The sequence below is a fragment of the Mytilus trossulus genome, chromosome 1 (genome assembly GCF_036588685.1).
Source record: "Mytilus trossulus isolate FHL-02 chromosome 1, PNRI_Mtr1.1.1.hap1, whole genome shotgun sequence".
In the NCBI taxonomy this organism is placed as follows: domain Eukaryota; kingdom Metazoa; phylum Mollusca; class Bivalvia; order Mytilida; family Mytilidae; genus Mytilus; species Mytilus trossulus.
This window is the reverse complement of record NC_086373.1, coordinates 21,645,565-21,671,365: the sequence shown is the minus strand read 5'-3', so window position 1 is coordinate 21,671,365 and position 25,801 is coordinate 21,645,565. Positions and strand designations below refer to the sequence as shown.

Sequence of the window (25,801 nt, the reverse complement as noted above, 5' to 3'; positions counted from 1 at the left end):
AACCTTCTATCATTATGGGTAGACTTTACATAGATAAATTCAGCCGTATAAGAAAAGCAAAATGAGAATGTTAAATTAATGTACCCCTTTTTTTGCTTCTTTGTTACATTTGTTGTTTATGTAGATACATTAAGATGATAACACAATATTGACTGTTGTACCCCTATTTTTGACATTTTTACTCTTTGAGTATGTTTGTTTTGTTCATGCGTCGTTGACAATTTAATGGAATATGATGCGACTGTCATATAAGTGAGAGGTTTAGCTAGCTATAAAACCAGGTTCAATCCACCATTTTCTACATTAGAAAATGCCTGTACCAAGTCAGGAATATGACAGTTGTTACCCATTCGTTTGATGTGTTTGGACTTTTGATTTTGCCTTTTGATTTTTGATTTTCCTTTTTGAATTTTCCTCGGAGTTCGGTATTTTTGTGTTTTTACTTTTTTTCAAGAACAGATTTTATTCATCACGCTAAATGCCACACATCACTTGACATTTTACTGACTGAAATGTTACTGCCAACAATTCATGACAATGTGTGTACCATATAAGTTGTAATGTAATAAAACATTCCCTCTTTAGATGAAGTCAACAATTATCGTCTTTTGATCGAGAATTAGATTATTTACTTGACATCTGTAGAAATGATATTGTCATCGAAAGAATTAAGGAAGGAAATCCAAAATCACTGACGAGCAAACATATGCTTATGGCTTTTGATTGGTACGACTGGATTTATTCATTTTAGTAAACCTTGATTGTTTTAGTATACTTATCAGTATTCATGACAAATAAATTAATAAATATAAATATATATACACATGATACTATATTTCAAGAATGAAGTTACACAAACGCACCCAAATTGTCAGCCATTAGTTCGGAGTACCATGACCTATCTTCGTATCTACAATATACTAAACTGATGACCAATAAAAATATTGCTTTCAGAATCAGTCCTGTTAAAATAACGGAAACCAGTACTAAGGAGTACCAGTAAAGCATTGGATCACAGTAGTTCATATTGTTCGTTTCAATCACATTCACCTCTCTTACGATGCTAAACACCCATACTGATCCTACAATAAAAATGCATATATAAATTTTCTACAACACATTATATTGTATTTAGGATCACAACAGCGTGGACATGACCATTTCTTGGTACGCTCATGTGATCAAGTGTCTGTAACGCCAAGTTATCTTATCATACGTGTTATAGACACTTAAACTGTGGGGTCGCCAAAGGTTAAAACCGGCTTAATCAAACAATACGGATAACTATCAGAGGACTAAACATTGTATGATGATTTAATGGTTGACTACTTAATAAACATTATTTTTTTCTTCTCTTGCATCTGTATGTACTTTAATCTTTTATTTTATTTAATTCCACACTGGAAGGCCTCTTACAGACTGGGTGAGCAAAAAATCATTGTAATCATTAGTCGATGACAAACAAGTTAACGGTAAAGGATTCAGTATTATTACCACCATAAGTATTGCGGTTGTCCAAGCTGTTATGGAAATGATAATATATATATATCTAAAAAAAATGTTTAGAAATATGTGTTGATTTTCATCGTATAAGTATGCAACGAGACACTTAAATGATGCAAATAACATTTGCGTTGTTGACTGTTTTTTGTGCTCTGTATTTTGGTTTCTGGCTACCTTTCCAGCATAGTTAGTTCAGCACCTTATAACCGTTAGTGTCACGTGTAAAATGTATCTTAAACTATAATGTTATAATTTGACATGTTTGATATGATGAATGTTTTACTGTGGTTTATAATGCTTTACGTACCTGTTATGGTCCAGAAAGCAACAAGGACACCCGATATCTTGCTTAATGTTTGCAGTGGAGAACATTCAGTAGAAGAATCGTCCCGCTTTGTTTGTGTACATAATTTTCCAGTTTCAAATAAACTACGAATACACATCGCAGAGCCATGTACGATAAGAAATATCGGCAAAACTGGTTGGCATTGACAAGTACCTATGCGTATAAAACCTGAAAAGATAATTTGTGCTTATAAGTGTTAAAACTCATACCGAATAGTGAGCTATGAAGAGCCCCGAAATAAATAACAAATGTAAAACAATTAAACGAGAACACTAGCAGCCTTATCAAAATGTACAAAATAATGAACGAAAACAAATATGATATACAGTAACAAACCACTGAATTGAAGGAACCTGACTTAGGGCAATCATATACCGAATGTGATGGGGCTAAAGTAGTTCGAAGCCGATAACCCTCCCCAACCTGGGACAGTAGTGTAACAATACAACACAAGAGCAAACTATAAATATCAGTTGAAAAAGGCTAAACTCATCAGAAAAATACAGAGCAGAAAAACTTCTAACAAAAACACAGAGCAGAGGTGGCAGGCTATTTGTACATTCACACAACAAAAAGACACCTTAGGTAATATATATATATATAGATCTGAGAGTACTTGTAGCCAATAATAACTGATAGAAAAAAATCATGCACCAAAACCTTCTACAACTTATTTTTGATATACATTAACGATATAAGTTTATATGATGTGACAACCCTTTGTTACTATATGTCCTTCATAAATCTGTGTTTTGATTCGGTTAATTTTCGTAACATTTCTACGAGTCCTCTCCTTTCATTCTTCAATCGAAATCAAATAAAAATGAACTATAAAAAGCCATCAGAAAAATACCGAACAAAAGCTCACAATAAAGTACTAGTAAACACATTACAATTCAACAAAAACCACCTACAGCATAATGAAGAGAAAGCAAAAATGAAACTAGAGGCTCTCAAGAGCCTGTTTCGCTCACCTGTTACTGTATTTACTGATGTCGGTCATCTTGGTTGGTAGGTGGGGTCATTAGACACTTTTTTTAAATAGATATTTAAATTTAAATGTCTTAGTTTTAAAGATATAAATCAAAAACTGCATTTTACCACTATGTTCTAATTTTAGCCATGTCGGCCATTTTGTTTGGTTGACGGTGTCATCGGACACATTTTTTAAACTATATACCACAATGATAATTATGGCCAAGTTTGGTTTAATTTGGCCATGTAGTTTCAGAGAAGAAGATTTTTGTACAAGTTACAAAAACTGACGAAAATTTGTTAAAAATTGACTATAAAGGGCAATAACTCCTTAAGGGGTTGACTGACAATTTTGGTCATGCTTACTTATTTGTAGGTTTTACTTTGCTGAACACTATTGCTGTTAACAGTTTATCTCTATCTATAATAGTATTCAAGATAATAAACAAAAACTGCAAAATTTCCTTAAAATATCCAATTCAGGGGCAGCAACCTAACAACAGGTTGTCCGATTCAACCTGATCAACAATTTTACCCCCATGTCAGATTTGCTCTAAATGTTTTTGTTTCAAAGATATAAGCCAAAGTATACATTTTACCCCTGTGTTCTATTTTTAGCCATGGCGGCCATCTTGGTTGGATGGCCAGGTCACCGGACACATTTTTAAAACTAGATACCCCAAAGATAATTGTGGCCAAGTTTGGTTAAATTTGGCCCAGTAGTTTCAGAGGAGAAGATTTTTGTAAAAGTTTACGGACGACGGACGCCAAGTGATGAGAAAAGCTCACTTGACCTTTCAGGTCAGGTGAGCTAAAAAATGAAAAAAATAAAATAAAATGAAAAAAAGAAAAACGTCAACCTAACTTAACATGAACTACAGCATGATTTAAAATAGCTCCTGATCAGGTTCGAGATTTCCTGGGTGTTAATTAAAGAGGGATCATCGGGTTTTTTTTGGGTTTTTTTGTGTATTATTTTCCTCTACTTAAGCAGAGGATTAATAGCAGCAATAGATTAAGTTCAATTTTCTTTGAATCGGTATGAAGATTTCTATATTCTTATGGTGAAAAACGTTAAGTTAAAGTCACTCATGAAGTAAACAAATCCGACAAAATCAAAACTGAAGCTTAGGCTATAATACCATTTATTGCACTTGACGATAATCATTCTTCATCCTTTATGATTATTCATTTGATAATCGAGTACATCCCTGCATGTTAGCAAGTATATATTTAAATTAAGCTACCCATATATCATTAGATGCGTTATTCATTCATTATAATAAAATGACACTCGCACCTTTTTTTTCAATTTGACAAACTATTGATGGTCATCGGAACTTCGTATATAAATTCGGTCTCAGGCTTTGGTATATCAGCAATAATTTACGTAAAATATCTATTGTCTTTATTTTGTGCGGTATTCATATATTCAGCTTCACTTTTGAATAAGAAATTTCAAATTTCCAGTTTTACTCTGAAAACATTAGATAAACTTACCAATGGCAAGAGACATAATCGATAGAGCATAACTGAGAATTAATAAGACTGCACCAATAGCTACAAAATAAAAATTAAATTAATAATACTGCACCAATTGCTACAAAATAAAAATAAAAATTAATGATACTGCACCAATAGCTACAAAATAAGAATAAACCTATACATTTACTTTATATGACCAGTTCATTTGAAATCTTTTGTGATTTACTTTTCCAATTGATTTATTACTTGCATTTAAAATAATTGAAATTGATGATTCTGTCAAGAGAAATGGGAAATGTCCTAACATGGCGTGTGGTAACATCTGCATCAGAAGCTAATTCTTGGAATAAGAAAGTGAGTATGAAACAAGACAGGTTGGAGATTTGTTATCCTGTCAGATGCGACACACACAAATGAATGGATTGATTTTGTTCACGTCATTTGCTAAAAAAAAGCACGGGATATTGAATGCAGAAAGTGGTCCTGTATTACACAATATAATTTGGTAAAGGAGTTATCTCCCGTGTTTAAAACAGATCACGCGTTAGGCGAGTCTTAGGAAACAATAAAAGTTAATCGTATAAAACGTGTTCTTTGACGCTTCTCCATGAAGATTAATTTAGGATATATGAGGATGATCATTGCCTTTTGAATAAGTTCACGTTTAAATGTGAAGAACCAGTATTTATAGTGGTGACATCGTTGAAAAGTCATTTATCCTGGACTTTTTTTTCAATGCACATCTAACAATAACTTCTTACTCTGCAATAAGGTCCAACAGTACAAAATCTTACCTGATTTGCTAACAGTTGATTCAATTCGTCCAATATAATGAAGTAAATCTTCTTCCTCAAGGAATGCTTCCGATGTGATTTGGCATATCCAGACACAACATTTTCTCGATTTTGCTGAAAAAGAGCAATGATTGAGAGAAATAATTGTATTGTTGTTTAGTATTTTTGCGAAATTTGCCATATGAACAATGGGGATGAAATCAATGTCGGAAAATAAAAATAGTGATTGTAATATAGTGTTCGATTTGCTATTGTAGAATTTATATTTATCAAGTTCTTTGTGTGCCATAATAAGACAGATTGCGTGTCTTCTTTCACTGACCAAGAGTTCCACTAATAATCTGCACGATAAAAGGAGAAAGAGTGACTAGTCATTATTTAATCCCAGAATTTGCAAAAATCATAAATTCTACGACTTTATATTAACCATATACATCTTTTAAAATAAGTAATCTATTCCTGGGGTTAATAAATTACACAATTATGATGACAAAATTCAGACTATTTTTGTACTGCCTGAGAAAATATGAAGTGTGATTTTCATGCCTTTACGTACATATTAGCCATTTTCTTCAAGCAATATTCTTTTTCTGTAAGGACACTTGACAAGTTGGAATAAAAAAGAAGGCCAAATTTATTAATAAGAGTATCCTCAAATATGCTGTTGAAAAATTTGATTGTGTTATTGTCATTTTGTGAGTTTGTCAAAAAATACCAAACTCATAGAATTTTTTAGATACATATTTATTTATTCACAATGCTTAACTTAAACAACAATTTAACTATTTTTATAAAGTTCTTTTATTAGTATAATTGATAGCAAAGTTAACGACACTGTTGTCTTTAAAACGAACAAATCTTTGTATTTAATATAAAAAAAAAAGGAGATGTGGTATGATTGTCAATGAGACAACTGTCCACAAGAGATCAAAATGACACAAACATTAACAACTATAGGTCACCGTACGGCCCTCAACGTTTGTTAAGTTCTGAGAGAGGAGCCACTATTCCAGTTTTCTTATATACACATAACTGCATATAAGAAGAATGCTTTGTCTTTTATAGTTGATCTTCAATGGGTCACATGAAATGAAAAATAAATAAAAACGAAAAGAAACAAAGGAGGAAAAAAGACCTATTAAGAAAGTGGCAAAGCTACACATATATTTATTTATAAATAATGATAATCAATAATTTACATAGTGTTATAGTATTAGACCATTAAACATAAATACAATAATACATAGTCGAGGTCACAATTTATGACCATAACAATTTTCAAAGTGAGTTATTAATAATTATAGATGTTATAAAATTGTCATAGAAAGAAGTAATAATATTGCAATAGAAAGACAAAGGATTTTGCGTATCTATCCATGACACAAAATTAGTAAATGCACAGCAAAAAAAAACATAGAAGAAGTAAAGGAACAGCGCTTTCATTATACAGTGTAACAACCAATGAAACTCCTCTGTTCAAAATGTTATTGAAATCGACTGGTTCCTACGAATACTCAGGTGAATATAGAGAAAACGGTTGGTGTATGTACTGTGCTCTATGTAACACAAACTACAAAAGATACCAATAGTGTACCATTTTTCATAATATATATTTCTTTACCTTTAAAGGCACTTTCCTTATTGACAGCCTTATTGGTACAGTCATCCTTTGCTCTACCCATTTTTAAATTAAGTCCATTTTACATTAAGGCCTTCTTAATTTTCCCTTGTCTTACTCTCGACATATTCTGTGTAAACCGTGTTAATATAAACTATCAGTATGTCGCCTGACAACATTGTAGCAGATGTTACTATCGACATCTGATTTAGTCAGTGTTTGTTAATGCTGTATAATATTAAGAAGCATCTGATTTAGTCCATATTTGATAATGCTGTATTATATTAAGAAGCGTAGCATTAATCAAATCTTACACATACATAATGCGACTAATAAGTAATGCAGATAATTAGAATTTCCTGGTAAGAATTCACGAAATACAAATTAAGATAACGAGCGAATCATTCGAAACTCATGAGCAAATAAACATATATTCATATAAGCATTAATCTACGATTAAAAAAGCATAAGCATACGTTGCTGTTGTCAAGGGTTAACTTTTTTTTTATTTGAATGACATTCTAAAATTCCCTCATCTCGAAATTCGAAAATAACGTCAGTAAAATCCATGCCAAATCGGAATTTATAGATATACGTATATCACGTCCAGTCGCAATGTGGACGTGAAATCTGATGCTTTGCGTAGATCGAGTAGCACGCTGATTTCACGTGAAGAACCCATACAACATCTATTAGAGGGATCCGAAGGACAAGTTGTTTTTTCCTTTTCCACCATACACTCGTTTAGCAACCGAAGAAAAATTATCACCATGACACCAGTCAGAACCTATATTTCGGATAAATCTTAAATTGTTATCGTCCTGAATGTTCCCGAAATAGTTGCCATTAAAATTAAGCAGTCAATCAAACCACTTTTCTTTGCCAACAAGGAAATATTGCTCAGAAGGAAAAAAACAGTTTATTTCAAAGAAGTTGAGCATTAAACTATGAATGCTCTTAGATTTAAATACATGTATATCATTTCTTCAATTGTCTTTAACAGCTTCTAGTATGATAAGCAGCCATTGAAATTTGATGTCATGAACATATTGGTAAATGGTTGCTAAACCATAAAAATTCCACAAGGCTTTATAAACTTCCGGTATTTGTCCCTATTCCTTAGCACGGTTGTCAACCGTTCATGGATCCTGTGTATGACTATCTTGGTAGTCGTACGGCATTACGACCATTGGGTTTATGTTACTGCTGACGACCCCAGGGTTTCTCTAACATCGTGTCCATTATTGTTGGATCAGGAGTGGTACTGCTGCTATTTAGAAGACAATGGGGATCGGTAATATATGCTGCTGTTGAGTGTTAATTTCACTTTAGTGATTGATTCTGTTTTATGTTTCGGATACATAACTTGTACTGACGGCAACTACATTTTTGAAGTGTGAATATGTTTGATTAAAATTATTTTTTTGAATTTTGAAATTGTCTAAGCATGAAATAAAATATCTACTTGAACAATCCGATGTATCATTTACACCCATAGTAGGACGGGCTACAAACGTGTTTCTAGACTAATCCTAACAAAATTCAATCGAGATTAAAGATTAAAAAAAATATTAATTTAAATTGAAACATTGAATGGCCCACGGGAGTCCACTATTTGATTTAGTACAACTACCGTTATAAATTATGTAAGTAACAATGTCAATCTATATGTAATAATTAAACTGCGTCATGATTAGTACCAACGAACTGGCTACTGGACATATGGGACAGACCGGTTAGCAGATGCTGCCACCAGTGGTGGACATATAAACTTTACAATATATGCTGCATTAATCTGGTTACAGGTACTCTCAATAGTTTTAAAACGTTTAAACCGACTCCCCATTTTTAAAGGACACTTTATGGAAACTGATATTGAATAATTCTATCTTTAAAAATAGAGAGTATCGCTCGAATTTTTTACCATATCTTCTTCGTATGAGACCTAATCCATTTCATGCCAATTACATCGCATATTTTAAAGGTAATCACTTCATTTATAATATCAACATTACTGATATCCCAAGGACACAGCATTTCACTGGAATTAAAACGATAATTAATTTTTAAATAATATCAACATTCGCTGTTATCTCATATGGACCATTTCACTCGGATTAAAACAGTAATTATTTAATAATATTACTAGTTGCTCCTATCTCAGAGAAACATCATTCCATTCAAATTTTTAATGGTAATCACTAAATTGTTATTTCTCGAGGACAGCATAGAGATTGACAAAGTTGTAAGGGTTGGCAGAGTAATTAAATGCAGGAGATCTGTCTATATGACAATTAAAACCATCATTGTGAGATATTACTATTAAAGGCAATATAATTGACTAATTACACCAATGCATATTAATCAAACGCAGGCTTTTTATGAATATAAAGTTTAAAGGGAATTATATATATAAAATACTTACTCGATTTTGTGTCATCCTTAGATGTTTTCGGTATTAAATCCTCACTAGCCATTATTATTGTATCGTCAGATCAACGGCCAGTGCCATTTTTACCTGCAGCAGATGTCATATAATATCACACAGTAGTAAATTAATGATTATATTTCGTTTCCTTTATAGCGATTCCTAGGAAGCTTTGTCAAGATTCATTAATTACACACGTGGTCTCTGAACAAGCAGTGAAAACAAACAGGTAGAAAATGAAGATGTACAACGTAAATCTTCCTTTTAGCAAACACACGTCATGTGCTATGTAGAAAAGGTGCCTAGGGATACATAAAATGTCACAGGATACATATATTATACATTTCAACCAGTTTATTTCAAATTTTGTGTAATCCATGCAAGATATATGTTTGTTCCACAAAACTTCCTCCGTTGCATTTAGATTTTGCTGACATATTTTGAAATTTATATCAATATGCTCGTTTTGATTGTATATTAATAACCAAAACCAATTAATCCCTAGAAACTTGCATTTATTTCATGTATTGTCATTGCTTCAATCATTAAATTATAAAATTCATTCTGTATAAATCAACCAATTATTATACAGTTTTCGAATCTGCATTATATTTGAACGAGTTCTCAAATTGTAAAACAGATGTAAATCCATTTGTACTGATCTCCATGTCGGATTGTTAATGAGCAATTGTACTTTTTAATGGAAATCCATTACTCTGCAGTAAAATTAAATAAACTTGCTGTGAATCGTGTTATTGTTCAAGAAGTCCAAGAAGCAATCTATTTCCTACTTTGATAAAAGATAATGCAGCACGTGACAAGTAACACGGAGATCAAAAAGAAAATAGTAGAAATCGACATATGACAGTTGGGATTTCAATTATAAACATTGTCATCAGTCGTTATTTCAATTATAAATATAACTATTAATAACCCACAGTCCATTGTGCTGGAAGGAGTTTTCAACATGAAATAATAATATAAAAACATCAAACTGATAAATATATTCCCATTTCAAATACAAGTTATTATTGCATCTGCTAAACGTTTCCATTTTGTTGACAAACGTTTAGCAAATGCAATAATTCATTGTCAAGAAACCATCAAATTGCACGATGACGCTTATCTGTCAAAGTTCTGCAATCAAAGCATAAGATGACAGAAGCACTTATCGAACGATTTTTCATGGAGAAATAATTATTTGCTAAATAATTGCTATTTATCCGAAAGTGGAAATCTTTTTGCAGTTTGCCTCAAATTAAGATATCGTAATCACTGTTTTCTTTTGTTTTTGATTTTTTGTTTTGCTTGTTTGTAAAAAAAGAAGATGGGGTGTGATTACCAATGAGACACCTCTTTACAAGAGACCAAATGACACAGAAATGAACAACTATAATAGGTCAACATACAGCTTTTCACAATGAGACAAGCCCATACCACATATTCAGCTATGAAAGACCCCGATATGACAAGTGTAAAACAATTCAAACGAGAAAACTAACGGCCTAATTTATGAAAAATAAAATGAACGAAAAACAATTATGACAGCAACAAACGACAACCTCTGAATTACAGGCTCCTGCTTGGGACATACACCTACTTCGCAAATTAAACATATAAGTGGGATCCCAACCATTACCCCTGGAACAGTGGTGTAACAGTACAACATTAGAACGAACTATACAAATCAGTCGAAGAAGGTTTAGCTTAGCAGATGAATACAAATAGAAATACGTCTAACAAAAATACAGAGACGCAACGTCAGATATTGCTCTCATTTAGTGTATCAGAAAAATGACGTTAAATTGGAAAGGCGCACTATCTAATTCTTCCTGCTTTCCTTTTTGGGTAAATGCAAAATATAACACACAAGTATAAATGCAGTGAGAATCCAAGCCAATATAATTTTATAATTAAAATAGGATATTCAAGTTTACTGCTAGTAATTATGTGTTTTTGGAGGCATTATATATTCAACCCGAGTATTCAGGCAATGATATACAATAGCTAATAGTTATGATACTGAAGTTTTCTTACTTTTGATCGTCTTATAGATGTGTATTTTTGTAATGTGTGCATCATTTCGTTTTGTTGAAAGCAGGACATTTATATTTGGTGGAGGAAGGAACACGCGAATGTAGTTCATGCCGTCCCTATCATATCACACTTGTGGTGACGTCAAATTATGATAACGGACAAACTTGCAAGACATTTTCATTAATCCGTATTTTTTATAGATTACCCTATAATCTTAATGCTATTTGGTGTACCGACTTCAACTTTAAAAGTACTTTTTATTGGCACAGTTATCAAAGCCGAAAAATAATCTTCACGAAATCAAATCTCTGTTTTTTTGGCCGTAAAAGTTTTGTGAAGGCATAAAAGTTTAACTCGGACATTTCCGCAAGACATTGCAAATTTGTTGTTTTGTGTTGAATATGAAGCTCAATTTATTTTTCAATTCGAATTTTGGGAGCTTACACTCAGTACAAAACGATCGGGCTTACAGTTTAATGAATTATCTGTCAAAATTTTTTTTTGAACTGAAATGTTGCAAGTTTCCAAATCAAATTTCCGATGGGACATTTCCGTACATCATATTAAAAAAAAATTATGTATGCAAATTTTAAATGGAGACAGCCATGTTAACCAATTACTGAAAAATATCATGTCATAGAATGTTCATGCAAAATTTCCAAGAGTTGCGTGAACATTTCGCGAATTGTTCGAGTTTTATGTTTCGAGTTTGTTACATGGGACAACGCTAAGTAAAAGATTTTTTTCTGATATTCTGTGTCTTCCTAAGGCTACGAATATTATATTTTCATTCTTACTCTATCATAATATGAAAATTTAAGAATCAATCTTTATTTTCATGTATAATTTGAAATATTTATTTCCGCATTTCTAAACATATTTCCCGTCATATATTTACTTAACGTTATTTTTCGTGGTAGTAGCAATATCAAACGTTGCGTCAGAGCGAACGTGGCCGGATACTTGTATATCCCAACAATAAAAATGCACTGAGCACTGATTTGAGAGTACTCACAGTTACTGACAGCTAGTTCAAAGCCACTAAAATTTTGTCTAGCTTTCGATGCAAATGACGGCATGTTTGTGCTTTGTATAGAATATCACACACAAAAGATGGGATGTGAAAACCCTGATACATACAGAATGTGACGAACGATCCCAACCCAAATATGTGTATGTTTGTTTGTCTGTCCGTGTATTTTTTGTTCGCTTGCACTGGGTCCATCGATTTAGGTTCTTTTGATGATGCGGCTCTTCAACTGCTTTGGCTTTTGTACTTTCGTGGTTTTTAAACACTCGGCTTTTAGTGTTCCTGATGAAAATAAATCCAGAAAAGCGCTTCGAATGTTTGCAATTATAAAGTGTTTTTTTTCATTTTTACAGACCTATATAATAATATATAGGTTACTAACTTCGTCATAAACAGTAGCGATCCATGCGGTCATGTAGCTGAAATTTGCATAATGAATCAGATGTCGCTTAAAAAAATAAAAAAATAGCTCATAAAAAAATTATCAAATTTTAATAATTATTAGGATAAAAATCTATTTATTATACAGATTTCTATCAATTATTTATATTTACAATTATATAGAAATATAATGTCAATTATTTTTTTTCAAATTTATAAAAGAATGACGGTATAAAACGACAATTTTTTGCACCCTTATCTTTGAAATACCAATTTTGTCATGTATATTTGCATTAGGGCTTTGAAGTCAGATGCATTTCGTGGAAAACAATATAGCTCCATAAATTGTTTCGAAGATATGAGCAACAGTTTTACCCAAAAAGATATTTTGTTTTCAAAAATATTGGTAACCGAATCTTTCAGCCAATAAAAGATCAGAATTGGTATGAAATGAACATCTACTATTATTTAATATGCATACATTTGTGAATGTAATATGTTTACATTGTGAATGTACATTAAAGGAGAAAAAACAATATGACATCTTTTGCTGCGGGCTTTTAATTATATTCAATATTCGTGAAATTAAAATATTCAAATATAAAATTTATTGAGAGATCTTTTGACATGCATGTACTGTGTAATGAAGAGTCTACTGTATAAATTATCTTTCAGTAGACCTGCTTGTATATGCAAAATGAATATTTGTTACGGAACAAAATCATTTATTGCGCAAAACAACCTGTATGATTTCATTCTCCTTAATCCAATTGCATAAGTAACTTTGCTTTTCTATTTGTTGAATATGTATTGTTTTAATCGCATACAGTTGTCACATCGCATAAGGCATTCCTCCTACAGCGCTTTCCTTTCTGGTTTAATTTCATGACGGAGAGAAAATGTCCGAAATGATTGACGAGACATACTGTGAAATTTGAGAAAATAAATGCAAATTGTTCACTTTTGTATAATATTTGTATTCATATTGCATACAAACTTAGGCCCTAGTACATTTAAAAAATAATAATGAATATATAACAAAAAAAAAATCCAATTTGAATTGATATTGTTTTTAAAGTCCGTAAAATCAGATGCCATTCGTGTAAACTAATTGATCCTTTCAAAGTAACAATATCTTTAAATATTGTTTTATTAGTACAACATTCATGTTGTTTTTTAAGAATGAAAACATAACTAAATATATCTTCCTATAAATGGATACAGGTATTAGAAATCATTATCCTTCATCCGGTCTATTCCGGGTTTTTTTATTTAGTCATTACTCAATGTCGTGTGTTATTCAAACTGTTAATGGCGTAGAAAGTTACGCTAAATCTGTTGGATGTGAACTGAATGATACTTTTGTCAGGAAGAACATTATTTTTTTACTTAGTTGTATAATGTAATTGAGTTTGAACTAGCTTTTAGTAACTGTGCGTACTTTTATGTCGGTATTTTGTGTCTGTTGTTTTTATGAAAGTTGTTTTTTGCCTCGTATATTTTATCAATTGGAAGTGCCTTTTGAAAACCGGAATTTGATAGATAATAGATATATGTACAAGAAAATTTTATCAAGAGAAAAAAATCCAGGGTTTATCCACCATTTTTATATAAGAAATGCCTGTACCAAGTCAGGAATATGACAGTTGCTGTCCATTCGTTTGCCAATGGATTAGGGACTCTCTCTTTGGAATTTTCCTCGGAGTTTAATACTTTTGTGATTTTACTTTTTTCTATAATGTATGTTATTTTTTTAAAGTAAGTGAAAAATGTAATTTACCTGTAAATATCGTCCATATAAACACTCAATTTACACAGATTCTGAAGTTGCAATCAACTATGTCAAACATACACTTATTTCCGATTTCTATTTATATTCTGTCATGCATAATTTAACAAACAAGTTTTTCAACTTAATCAATTTATTTAGTGTATTTTAAAGGACCATTTAGGTTATTGTGAGAATTATATTTACTCATATTCGAGATATAACTTTTTTTCTTGTAAAACAAACTAAATCCCAATAATAGAAATATGCTTAGTATTTGGTTAGACACCTGCAAACATGCTTAACCCCGCTACATTCTAAATGTGCCTGTTTAAAAAAAGGAGCCTGTAATTGAGTGGTTGTCGTTTTTTGCTGTTTCTCATAGTTCATTGTTTGTTTTTTTTGTGTTTTTTTTTCTATATATCCCAGATAAGGGGAGGATTGGCGCCATCAAACATGTTTAACACTGCCATATGTGCCTGTAATTCGTAATTTGTCGTTTCTTGCTGCAATTCCTTTTTATTTTTCGTTCGTCGTTTTCTTCATGAATCAGGCCATTAGTTTTCTTGTTTGAATTGTTTTGCCATTTTCATTTTGGGGCTTTTTATAGCTGACTTAGCGTATGGGTTTTGCTCTTTGCTGTAGGGCACACGGTGCAAAAATTGTAGGTTTCTTTTTGCGATTGTATCCCAATCACGAATGACCTTCAGGAAATGCAAACATGAAAGTCATCTAATGATGAGAATACCATGATAATTTTTTTACTTTTTACAATATAATGCTATGTAGAAAGTAGAAACATGTCAATCACTTATATAAGAGTGGCCTATATGAAGTAGTGTAAACATTTTTATCACTTATGGAGTAACCTTTTGGACATTTTATGTTAGGGTGTCTTAAAGGTAACACAAACATTCAAAGCTTTTTAAAATTCCGTATGCTATAGATTGTACAAACATGCCAACTGCTATATAGTGGAACTACCTTCAGCCAGTACGAACATACAAATCACATGCCAACCAATTTGTAACGGATTAAATAATGCCAATTCAACAAAACAAGAAGTGAAAAACGACGAAAAGATAAACAAACAGAACAGAAACTATAACAGAAAAAATAAATAAAAACTGAACAACAGGAACATTATCAAAAACTTGGGGTGATTTCATGCATTTTGAAAGGGTTAGTAAACCGTGTTCAATATGGCGCAACATGTAAGTACAAACCCGGTGGTAAGTCTAATTTGGTAAATCACCCTCGACGGAATTGCGGTTACGACATTAGGAACATATTTGTCATCATGTGTGAAAATGATATATCATAACGGTAAACTAACTCATGATGGCATCCGTAAATTGTCGGTGAGAGAATATCAACTTCACCAGTTGGAATTCTTGGGTTAATAACTTTATTCAAAGCAGAAAACGCTATCAAATAAATGATAATCGAAAATGCACCCTCTGGAATATTAATCAACTCGTAGATATTTACTTTATATATAGCCACTGCAGGAATGTTGCTACATATAAATGAAAAGTTCACATTTGGGAATCTAAAATCATCTCTTTTCTAGTAATGTTATTTTCTCAACAGTCCCCCATTTTAAATTTCTTAATGTTAGCCAAGATATGAGACAGATTTGTTTTGTAACCTCTTTTTCAATTTCGAGGAGACAAAGTATTCAGCATAGTCAACAAACTTTGAAGGATACACCAGACACAAGTTAGGCTGCCTCATATCTTGACTTACATCTATAAAATGACATTGAGGGTCGAATCAAAGCAAACCCTTACGTTAAAGGGGCCGATTTCAGGCTCCATATATCTTCCCAATGATACAATATGTAAGGGCTTGCATGTTTGTCATGATTCCCTTAATAGAATATACTGCCTACAAGGGTGCTATTAAACCAAAAGTTCCAAGCCGTGAAGTTGCAAGATATTGTAACTGTTTGGGTTGATTAACCAATTAAAAAAATATGACTGAACAATAAACAAATATGATACAAATGGGTGTTTGGCCAGCTATAAAACCAGTTTTATGTCATCATTTACTTCGGAAAATGTTTTTACCGATTCAGGCATATTGCCCCCCCCCCCCCCCCCATTTGTTCCGTTGATCAATATCATTTGATTTTAGCAGTTTATATGGACTTCCACTCTTTGAATTTGCTCTAGAGTTTAATATTTATTTATCTATTTATTTACACTTTTAGTTTAGTGGTCAATGCTTTGGTACTGACCAGATTTAAAAAATACTTTGCCAAAATTTTCTATTGATAAATTAAAAAATAGTTCCAAATCCCTCGTGCAAAGTTGATCTTAGACGGATATTGCTATTCCTTTTGGTTGCATTTGATCATAAAGATTCTTAAATTTCTACGTATTATTAGCTTGATGATGCATTATTCAGAAAAGCGTCAAGTGTACACGAAATTCAGAATGTGTAATTTTCATTTTGAGTAGATTTAGTATCTATAGGTAAATTCTGTTAATGGAGCCTGTGAAGTTTGAACATGCATGAAGTGGAGACATAATATTGAGATATTTATACATAGACAATAATAGTGCATTGACTTGACATATCAACGATATAAGGATGAGGCTTAGAAACGGGGAAATGCGAGGCTGTGCCGAGCATTTTCCCCGTTTCGGGCCGAATCCTTATATCGTTGATATGTCAATTAAGTCAATGCACTATTATTGTCTTTATACTGCAATCTAAAAAAAACATTTTTCTATTGTTGTTTAGTGTGTTAATGTTATTTAGTTGATATAAATATTGGGAAAAAAAACCTTTGAAAAGGCCTCCTATCACACAGGCGGAGAAATATACAACACGATGAAATGTCCATCATTGAAAACCGCAATCAATGGTGAACGAATTCGTTTGTTTACAGACTTAAATATCAACTGTGTTACAATTAACATAAAACATAATGATTTATAAGTTGCAAACAAAAAATATAAATACGTGAAATATGTTTCCCCAAAAATTGTAAAAGAAACAAGTTTGAGTCGTAAAACGCATCGTTGTTTACATTGGAAACAAGAACAGGTCGAAGAGGTCATATGAATAATTAAATATAATTTCGACAATTTCTATTTAAATATTCATGAGGAAAAGTGATATCAGGTCAGTGACTGTATATGACATAGAAATATACGGTCAACGCATTTTGACTGCTCAAATAGAACGAGTGCAGTATAAATCCGTATAATGGGACAAAGGTTGTGTTACTGAAACATGAAACATGGTCACGGACTCTCTGGAAGGTTTAACGTTCTTACTCTTTAGGTCACGGACTGTCTGGAAGGTTTATTGTTCTTACTCTTTAGGTCACGGACTGTCTGGAAGGTTTAACGTTCTTACTCTTTAGGTCACGGACTCTCTGGAAGGTTTATTGTTCTTACTCTTTAGGTCAAGGACTGTCTGGAAGGTTTAACGTTCTTACTCTTTAGGTCACGGACTGTCTGGAAGGTTTATTGTTCTTACTCTTTAGGTCACGGACTGTCTGGAAGTTTTAACGTTCTTACTCTTTAGGTCACGGACTCTCTGGAAGGTTTAACGTTCTTACTCTTTAGGTCACGGACTCTCTGGAAGGTTTAACGTTCTTACTCTTTAGGTCACGGACTGTCTGGAAGGTTTATTGTTCTTACTCTTTAGGTCACGGACTGTCTGGAAGGTTTGACGTTCTTACTCTTTAGGTCACGGACTGTCTGGAAGGTTTAACGTTCTTACTCTTTAGGTCACGGACTCTCTGGAAGGTTTAACGTTCTTACTCTTTAGGTCACGGACTGTCTGGAAGGTTTATTGTTCTTACTCTTTATGTCACGGACTGTCTGGAAGGTTTAACGTTCTTACTCTTTAGGTCACGGACTGTCTGGAAGGTTTAACGTTCTTACTCTTTAGGTCAAGGACTGTCTGGAAGGTTTAACGTTCTTACTCTTTAGGTCACGGACTGTCTGGAAGGTTTAACGTTCTTACTCTTTAGGTCACGGACTGTCTGGAAGGTTTATTGTTCTTACTCTTTAGGTCACGGACTGTCTGGAAGGTTTAACGTTCTTACTCTTTAGGTCACGGACTGTCTGAAAGGTTTAACGTTCTTACTCTTTAGGTCACGGGCTGTCTGGAAGGTTTATTGTTCTTACTCTTTAGGTCACGGACTGTCTGGAAGGTTTAACGTTCTTACTCTTTAGGTCACGGACTGTCTGGAAGGTTTAACGTTCTTACTCTTTAGGTCACGGACTGTCTGGAAGGTTTATTGTTCTTACTCTTTAGGTCACGGACTGTCTGGAAGGTTTAACGTTCTTACTCTTTAGGTCACGGACTGTCTGGAAGGTTTAACGTTCTTACTCTTTAGGTCACGGACTCTCTGGAAGGTTTAACGTTCTTACTCTTTAGGTCACGGACTGTCTGGAAGGTTTAATGTTCAATCTTATTTTCGAGGAACAGTTCATTTTTTTAACTTTATGATAATTTGAGTTCAATTTCAAGTTATTGATTTCGAGTTTACATACATATGATAGTTTGATTAAGAGTTAAAATACAAGTTAATTGTAGAAAACAGAAAATGTCGAATATATGACTCTCAATCTTCATGATGATTTCAACTGTATATACTAAAGGTGTTAATGTCTATGAATGTGTACAGCAAGATTCCGTAGTTTACATGTAAATAAATAAACTCATCATATATACCAGGACTAAATTTAGTAAATACGCCAGACGCGCGTTTCGTCTACATAAGTCCTTTATTTGTGGTTGTTGGATTTAGACAAAAATCAAACAGCTGTGATTATGGAAAAAGTAAAATAACTAAAATACCGAACTCAGACGAAAATTCAAATGGAAAGTCCTTTATTAAAAGGCAAAATCAAAAGTTCAAACACAACACAGGAATTGAACCACAACATTTAAATACACTTGCGATTAAGCTCGATAAATTGTAAGGACATGTCTCTTGTTAAACACTGTTTAATCTTTTGTTCCTTATATCTTTGTTTTTATGTTCATATAAACATATACCTCTCATTTATTATAGAAACTTACTAATTAAAGAAACATCAGGGATGACAGGACTACTTGGAACTTTCAATTTGAAAATGATAAGTTATGGTTTGACTGAAGGTAAATTTTTATATATATTTTAATATTTGGATACAAATCCTCACTCACAATGAAAATTTAGACGTGTACAAAGAATAAAAACTAATGAAGCACTCAAATCTGTAAAATATAACGAAAGGGAACCAGAAGATTTCAGTATTTTCTATATGAAATCCACTGTAGTAAGCTGGATCTCGGAATTTGTAGATATATGGAGCTGCGAAGAATGTATCGGAAATCCAAAATCCAAAATTAATTAGGCCAATTAGTAGACACGTATATTGAACTGACAAATACCGTGATCTGGAAGATGTAATTGTGTATTTTGTCATCTGTAAAATGTAAACAGTTTGGAGATACATGATGATGATCTTAAATATGTCTGCTGTTATTAATGAGCTTCGATACCTTGCGATTGGATGTACTTGTGTCATTAAGTGTAGAGTAAAATATCCTGTCGTTATAATAAAACTAAGAATCAACAAGACATGACCGATTTCAAAAGAGGTTTTCTCTTTACACGGCCTACATTGATGTTGCACTGCATGAAAACATATCACAAGAGCAATTAGTAAAATAATGTCTTCAAGTATTGAAGTTATAGCAAAACTTATCCAGAAAAAATCCTCTCCTAAATTTCCCTTTATTCCGAGTACATAAATCACAAGTCCAGGTAAACATATCATGCCACTTATTAGTATAATACACAATGTTACCCCAATCCTTCGTGCAATAGGGTCCGGTCTACATGATAGTCTTCTGTTGCTTTTTAACAATGTTGTCACTTCTGACGCCTCAAACGATTCATTACTTAAATATAGGAAGATGTGGTGTGAGTGCCAATGAGACAACTCTCCATCCAAATAACAATTTAAAAATTAAACCATTATAGGTTAAAGTACGGCCTTCAACACGGAGCCTTGGCTCACACCGAACAACAAACTATAAAGGGCCCCAAAATTACTGTCTTCTATATTACATGTCGTAATCGTTGTCTTCGGCCTTAATCCAGACAAAAATAGTAAGCTCAGTAGCGGGTACTCAGAGAGCATTGGTTCCATAAAAGGTCTTGCATTTTGTAACAGATAGCCCACGGAAAAAGATGAGTTACTTTCCAAGCATAGAAATGTGGTGTTCTCCGTAGAAATTGTGGAAAGATCATGTTCCCAAGTAGCTTTATATGTCCATGTTGAAATGTTTGTCACAACAATTATAATCAAAGCATAAAAGGTAAACAAAGATTTCACGAATCTATATTTATAAAAATAATAGATAAAACACGTTTGTACTATATAGAATAAAAGACACGATATATCATATAAAATTGCTAGTTCAAAACTGTCGTTGAGACGAACAAACACCTTGCATTCAAAATGGAGAGCTATCTTAAGGATACGATAAACTACACATCCCAGAAAAAACAAACATACAAATTTTAACTTGAGGGATTTGCTTTTATTGTGAGATTTAACGTCTAAAATATATCTTTTTCTTATGTGCTCTCGTATACTCACTGAGATGCATGACACAATTCCAAGGCAACTCAATAGAATCAGAAGTGGTCGGGAGATATCTGGGGCTGTTTTGCTTTTTTCCTGAAATGAATTGCAAATGTACATTACTTCAGCTAGAATGACTACCAAACTGGTGAGCATTATTAGTCCAGAAATGCTCCCATCATGTGAGATATATTTATTTGACATTTCATTCTTGCAGTTCCCCGCCGTCAATGGAAGAATAACTATCGCTTTACACCAGTCTTTTGCTTTATTCATTCTGAGTAAACAGCCACAACCTGAAAAATACATTAAATACATTAATCTTACCTCCTATACATTTCTAGGAATATGATTGGTTAAAAGCAACCGCATGGAGATCGTGGACATTTCATATAGGGTTAGTATTCGTGTTTATAATATATCAATATACGAATATGAGTGGTATAACGTTCCTCTATAATAACAGTGTAAAGGGAAAATCTGAAAGGTGACAACAGACTAATAAATTGACAATGAACGGTTGCAATTAATCCATAAAACACAATTGTTATTGTTGGCATTTTTTTTTGGTAAGGACCAATAGAATTAGGTCCTTAATACTGGGTAGTATTAAGGGCTTGATCGCTTTGATAATCTACTAGTCTAAATACCACATGTGAGGATATTCAGTAAGATAAAAATTGATTACCGTTATGATATAAAAGTACTTTTTTAGAACTGATATACTTTTTTGTTTTAGGCAGAACCAGTAGTTTTCAAAATGATTGCTGTAACACTTTGTTTTACATTTGTTTAACCGTTTGAAAGCAGTAAACGAATTGATAAACACATGGATATTTACTTTTGCATATCTAAAACTAGTATGGCACGTAATTTTTTTTCAGGGACAATACAAATACGGAAGGATATAATATTACTCATTTTAAACTATTATAGCTGCTGATTGTTCAAGAAATATCAGAAAGGAGTAGGTCCAGTAAGAGCCCTTTTTGGCCCCAAAATATAGAAGTTTTACAAAATTGTTAAAATGTAAACTTTTAGTTATTTATTGGAAAGAAGAATAGTTCTGCTACATAAATATGGGCTTTTTTTTTACAATACAATGCACATATATTGGGTACTCGCACCATTAAGTCATGCTAAAATACTATAATCTTCAAAGGCAACTCAATAAAATCAGAAGTGGTCGGGAGATATCTGGGGCTGTTTTGCTTTTTTCCTGAAATGAATTGCAAATGTACATTACTTCAGCTAGAATGACTACCAAACTGGTGAGCATTATTAGTCCAGAAATGCTCCCATCATGTGAGATATACATGTATTTATTTGACATTTCATTCTTGCAGTTCCCCGCCGTCAATGGAAGAATAACTATCGCTTTACACCAGTCTTTTGCTTTATTCATTCTGAGTATACAGCCACAACCTGAAAAATACATTAAATACATTTATCTTACCTCCTATACATTTCTAGGAATATGATTGGTTAAAAGCAACCGCATGGAGATCGTGTACATTTCATATAGGGTTAGTATTCGTGTTTATAATATATCAATATACGAATATGAGTGGTATAACGTTCCTCTATAATAACGGTGTAAAGGGAAAATCTGAAAGGTGACAACAGACTAATCAATTGACAATGAACGGTTGCAATTAATCCATAAAACACAATTGTTATTGTTGGCATTTTTAGCTCACCTGGCCCGAAGGGCCAAGTGAGCTTTTCCCATCACTTTGCGTCCGTCGTCCGTCGTCCGTCGTCCGTCGTCCGTCGTCGTTGTTAACTTTTACAAAAATCTTCTCCTCTGAAACTACTGGGCCAAATCGAACCAAACTTGGCCACAATCATCATTGGGGTATCTAGTTTAAAAAATGTGTGGCGTGACCCGGTCAACCAACCAAGATGGCCGCCACGGCTAAAAATAGAACATAGGGGTAAAATGCAGTTTTTGGCTTATAACTCAAAAACCAAAGCATTTAGAGGAAATCTGACATGGGGTAAAAATGTTTATCAGGTCAAGATCTATCTGCCCTGAAATTTCCAGATGAATCGGTCAATCGGTTGTTGGGTTGCTGCCCCTGAATTGGTAATTTTGAAGAAATTTTGCTGTTTTTGGTTATTATCTTGAATATTATTATAGATAGAGATAAATTGTAAACAGCAATAATGTTCAACAAAGTAAGATCTACAAATAAGTCAACATGACCAAAATGGTCAGTTGACCCCTTTAGGAGTTATTGCCCTTTATAGTCAATCTTTAACCATTTTTCATAAATCGAAGTAATCTTTTACAAAATCTCCACTGAAACTACTAGGCCACAATCATCTTTGGGGTATCTAGTTTGAAAAATGTGTCCGATGACCTGGCCATTCAACCAAGATGGCCACCACGGCTAAAAATAGAACATAGGGGTAAAATGCAGTTTTTGGCTTATAACTATGAAACCAAAGCATCTAGAGCAAATCTGACAAGAAGTTAAATTGTTAATCAAGTCAATATCTATCTGCCCTGAATTTTTAGATGAATTGGACAACTGGTTGTTGGGTTGCTGCCCTCCAATTGGTAATTTTTAAAGAAATTTGCCGTTTTTGGTTATCTTGAATACTATTATAGATAGCGATAAACTGTAAACAGCAATAATGTTCAGCAAAGTAAGATCTACAAATAAGTCAACATGACCTAAATGGTCAATTGACCCCTTAAGGAGTTATTGCCCTTTATAGTCAATTTTTAACAATTTTCATTAATTTGGTAAATTTATGTAAGTTTTTACCAAATATAGTTCTCTGTTACTAATGGGCAAAGTTCATGATAGATATAATTGTAAGAAGCAAAATCGTTCAGTAAAGTAAGAACTTCAAACACATCACCATCACCAAAATACAATTTTGTCATGAATCCATTTGTGTCCTTTGTTTAATATGCACATAGACCAAGGTGAGCGACACAGGCTCTTTAGAGCCTCTAGTTTTTTGGTAAAGACCAATAGAATTAGGTCCTTAATACTGGGTAGTATTAAGGGCTTGATCGCTTTGATAATCTACTAGTCTAAATACCACATGTGAGGATATTCAGTAAGATAAAAATTGATTACCGTTATGATATAAAAGTACTTTTTTAGAACTGATATACTTTTTTGTTTTAGGCAGAACCAGTAGTTTTCAAAATGATTGCTGTAACACTTTGTTTTACATTTGTTTAACCGTTTGAAAGCAGTAAACGAATTGATAAACACATGGATATTTACTTTTGCATATCTAAAACTAGTATGGCACGTAATTTTTTTTCAGGGACAATACAAATTCGGAAGGATATAATATTACTCATTTTAAACTATAATTATAGCTGCTGATTGTTCAAGAAATATCAGAAAGGAGTAGGTCCAGTAAGAGCCCTTTTTGGCCCCAAAATATAGAAGTTTTACAAAATTGTTAAAATGTAAACTTTTAGTTATTTATTGGATAGAAGAATAGTTCTGCTACATAAATATGGGCCTTTTTTTTTTCACAATACAATGCACATATATTGGGTACTCGCACCATTAAGTCATGCTAAAATACTATAATCTTCACAATTCCAGCATTTTAGTTAAATTTTAAACGGTTTTCGTGTAAAACGAAAGTGGCCGCATTCGTGTTCTTCCAACATATTGAAATGGAAGTTGTATTTGGTGATAATATATTACACGGATGCGGCCACTTTAATTTTTGACAAAAACCATCTGAAAAGTGACTTTTTTTCGCATATTTGGTTGATTTTTCATATTTTAGCTTGAATCGGATCCTTTTTAATGACTAAATGAGTTAAAATCTTTCACATAAAATAACTGAATCAAATAAAATAGACACTTAAGTGTTTAAAAAGTGGTTAAAATCTTTCGTCAGATGAAACTGAAATTTGAGGCCAAAATCGGTCCTTACCGGACCTACTTCTTTGTTAATGAGTCATCAAATTAAAATCACACTTTATCAATTTCGTTTGGCCGTGACGCCTTTTTCGATTTAACACCACCAAGAACTTTCAAATCAAACTATTTTAATACCAAGGATGTATAAGACTTCAACATGTAAAAAGTTTAAAGGGGAGCTGACACAAAAGCCAAATTGATTAAAGTCAATTTTGCCTTATAGATCTTACAACCTTGATTCTGGATAATTTCAGATTTTTCAACAACCAAATTGCGCAATAAAACATAAAAGAATCTCAAGGACATACAATCTTCTTTTCAATTCGTTAAACTACATGCTTATGACCTGGAGTTCAGAAGAGCAAAACATAAAACAAATAGATACTACTATGTCAACTACATCAATGAAATTTATAAACTGAGTTACTACTACGAAATATAAGTTTAAACAACTTCAACCACCGACTGTGTATTATGTCTATTATTCAGTTTATTGTTGATGGCAGATCTCTGTGGACACTTACTGCACTGTGTATACTATTTCATATAAAATATCATAAATGCCCCAGCCATGGTTAAACGAAAATAAAACAGCTGGCATGACTTATTTCGATTTTAAAAGCACAGATACGGTCATTTATCAACCGTAAAGTCATTTACACAGGATACTGTTTGACTGCACCGTTCCCCCTTTTCTCCACTCCCATGTAATAATATTAATAAATGTTATATTATTTTGAGAAACAAAATGAATAATAAAAAAATACACCTCAAAATTTTCTGAAATATACATATGAGTTGGTTGTCTGTTTATTCTACATTGAGTAGAGGTATGGGGATGGTTGAGATCTCACAAACATGTTTACAACGACGCATTTTTGCGCCTGTCTTAAGTCAGAAGATGCTGGCCTTTGCTA

General features: G+C 32.8%; 1 protein-coding gene across 1 annotated transcript; it reads right to left on the bottom strand.

Moving 5' to 3' along the window:
- Positions 1–459: 459 nt before the first annotated feature.
- Positions 460–9,427, bottom strand: LOC134718741 (uncharacterized). Its single transcript, XM_063581430.1, has 5 exons — positions 9,147–9,427; positions 5,104–5,217; positions 4,325–4,384; positions 1,811–2,017; positions 460–1,082 (listed from the first exon to the last, which is right to left on the bottom strand). The coding sequence occupies exons 1-5, from the start codon at positions 9,196–9,198 to the stop codon at positions 850–852; spliced, it is 666 nt and encodes a 221-aa protein (XP_063437500.1). The 5' UTR covers positions 9,199–9,427; the 3' UTR covers positions 460–849.
- Positions 9,428–25,801: the final 16,374 nt, after the last annotated feature.